The sequence below is a fragment of the Oryx dammah genome, unplaced genomic scaffold (assembly GCF_014754425.2).
Source record: "Oryx dammah isolate SB20612 unplaced genomic scaffold, SCBI_Odam_1.1 HiC_scaffold_918, whole genome shotgun sequence".
Taxonomy (NCBI): Eukaryota; Metazoa; Chordata; class Mammalia; order Artiodactyla; family Bovidae; genus Oryx; species Oryx dammah.
In genome coordinates this window covers 396-2,907 of record NW_024071062.1, presented here as the reverse complement: position 1 = coordinate 2,907, position 2,512 = coordinate 396, and the positions used below count along the sequence as shown (strand labels likewise).

Here is a 2,512-nt window from a genome sequence, read left to right as displayed (position 1 = left end):
TCAAACACGCCTTGGCTTAGAGGGACTCTCAGTCCAGAGACGATATCGTATGCCCTAGACTGGCAGAATCCAACTCGAACTAAGGATACAGGATAGAAGTAAGCCTATCCAACCCTTCCTACACTAAATGATCTGGAAAAGCTGTGACATGAGGTCAATCAGGCAAAGGAGGAAATCACGTAACGAATGTAGGCTTCTGTTTGTGTCACAATATCCAGAGCAATGAAGTGGTTGCCATATTTAATGCCTTGGGTCACTAGGAGATTGTTACAGTCCTGCAGGAAGACAGAGATCACACATTTCCTCACTACCTAAAATACCATTAGAAGGTAACTTAAACGTTATAAAAGGGAACCGAAAATTTTTTTAGAGGCACATTATTTGGTGAATATTTTGGTTCCACTTAAGAAGACAATGGAGTAAAAAAAAAAATAGTGGTCTGATCTGAAAACTACAAAGCACTTACCTAAATATGTCTTTCAACTCATTTACTTTTTTGGATGGATACTTGCTAGTTTGACTGTCATTTAAGACAGCCATTGCTTATGCTAATGGACCTGCATTTACCTAAATTACAACAGGAGAAAATGAGAGTAGTCAGAATGTAATTTAAAAAGTAATTTTTGCATTTCTCTTTTTAAAAAGAATACTATGTTAAAGATCCATACCTGAGAAACATATTTACTGTCTTATTATCAATTTATTTGAAAAAGATTACCTAAGGCAAATCATCTGCCAAAATTATACTCTAACAAGGTAGCTAACACTTTCTGCTATCTAAATATAGGACTTGGCTCTAGTCAGAGGGATTTACGTTAAAGCTCTCTGACATAACAAAAAATTTATAGAAACTGAACATAATGTCTTTATTAAATTAATAAAAAATGTAGAGGTTTTTGCACCTCTACATTTGTATAAGACAACTGTATAAGACAATTACAATTAGTGCTTTTCCCTTATGAAAGCAAGAGGTACAATAAGAAACGTTTAATACATGGTTAGCAACCAACATACCTGCACTGAAACACAGCCCTGCAATTTAAGTTGGAGCTGAATCATGTCCACGTCAGCAGAAGAGCAAAGCTTTTGCAGCTCTGCAGTTTTATCTTTTATTTCATCAGTGGCGACATCAATTGGCTTTAAATGAATCTGCTGTTCATAGTTTATAGCGATCCTCTTCTTCACATATGGAAACGAGTTTGAAGCTATTAAAGATTAAGATTGACAGATGAGTTTTTAAGACAGCAAATCAAATAGCCAAATTAAAACAGAAATCTACTGTGCTTAATTCTCCCCATATTTTCTCTGGAAAATCCCTTAGAGACCAAATAGGTGCCTTATTACTTCAGGACTGAAGGAGAAATTCTCTCTGAGACGACTCAGACTAAGCATGAATTACATAATTACATATGGCAAAGGAATGGTTTATAACATAGCATGTTTGTGTGAGTGACTGAACAGCAGAACAATAAACGATTAAAACTTCAATTACATTTTCCTGCTGACCAGCTGCTGCTGGTATGTATCAAAAAAGATCATGTCAAACAAAGAAGTTATGCCAAGTCCTACTCACTAGTCAAGATTGTATGGCGTTTGCACTGTTCTTCTATACAACCTTGCTTTTTGCCTGACAATGTATAAGGAGCCTCAAAAACAAATCTGTTGATATTATGGTTTCTTTCAAACTCAGTTTTTCTTTCAGTGAGTTCTTTATCATTAAAGTAGGGCTTCACATAAGTGACTTGGATATGAGCATATTTGGGATCAAGCTCTTTGACATTTACCTGGAAACTAAGAAAGTTTTGTTTTTTATTTAAAACAGAAGGGAAAACAGGGTACAGGTAAGCTACTAACACCTCTGAAATCAACTGAGGAACAGTGCCATTGGATACACTGTGAGATGAATACACACTTGGAAGAGGTCTTTGCTCTTTCTTCAAGGATTGTCTCCTTCTGATTATTAAGAAGTTACAGAAGCCTATTTGGAGATTATAGAAATGTAGACAGAACAAACTGCAATGCTACCACTGAGCAATGACCATCATTTACATTCTCATATATTTCCTTGTAATCTTTTTTTCTATGCATATATATTTATTGACAAACCGGAGATCATGCTGAGCATTTCCTTTTTTAACAATTTACTTTTATTTGCTTTTATTTTACGTTCAATTTATTTTTAAAAAATTTTATTTATTTAAAAAAAATTTTTAATATACAGTTATTTATTTTAATTGGAGGTTACTTTCTTTACAATACTGTACTGGTTTTGCCATACATTGACTTGAATCCACCACGGCTGTACATGTGTTCCCCATATATTAAAATGGCTAACTGAACATTTGAGTTCCACCTCAAAAAATACCTATTACAGAGAGGATTCTCAGAAGATGGCAGAGCACCAGACATCTATCTCCTTATACAGACAATAGTTACACCATCATTACCTATCTGATGGAACAATTTTGGAACTCTGGAGTCTGTTGAAGACTTGCAACTTCCAGGGGAAGAC

At 34.9% G+C, this 2,512-nt stretch overlaps 1 protein-coding gene across 1 annotated transcript; it reads right to left on the bottom strand.

Annotated features, from left to right (window-relative positions):
• Nucleotides 1–251: 251 nt before the first annotated feature.
• On the bottom strand, nt 252–2,021 carry LOC120859427 (dedicator of cytokinesis protein 11-like; the record flags this gene model as incomplete). The annotated part of the gene is made up of 3 exons (XM_040235538.1): nt 252–567; nt 1,015–1,205; nt 1,574–2,021. Coding segments are annotated over 3 exons (663 nt in total), but the record flags the coding sequence as incomplete, so codon positions are not given.
• Between the last annotated feature and the right edge of the window lie 491 nt (nt 2,022–2,512).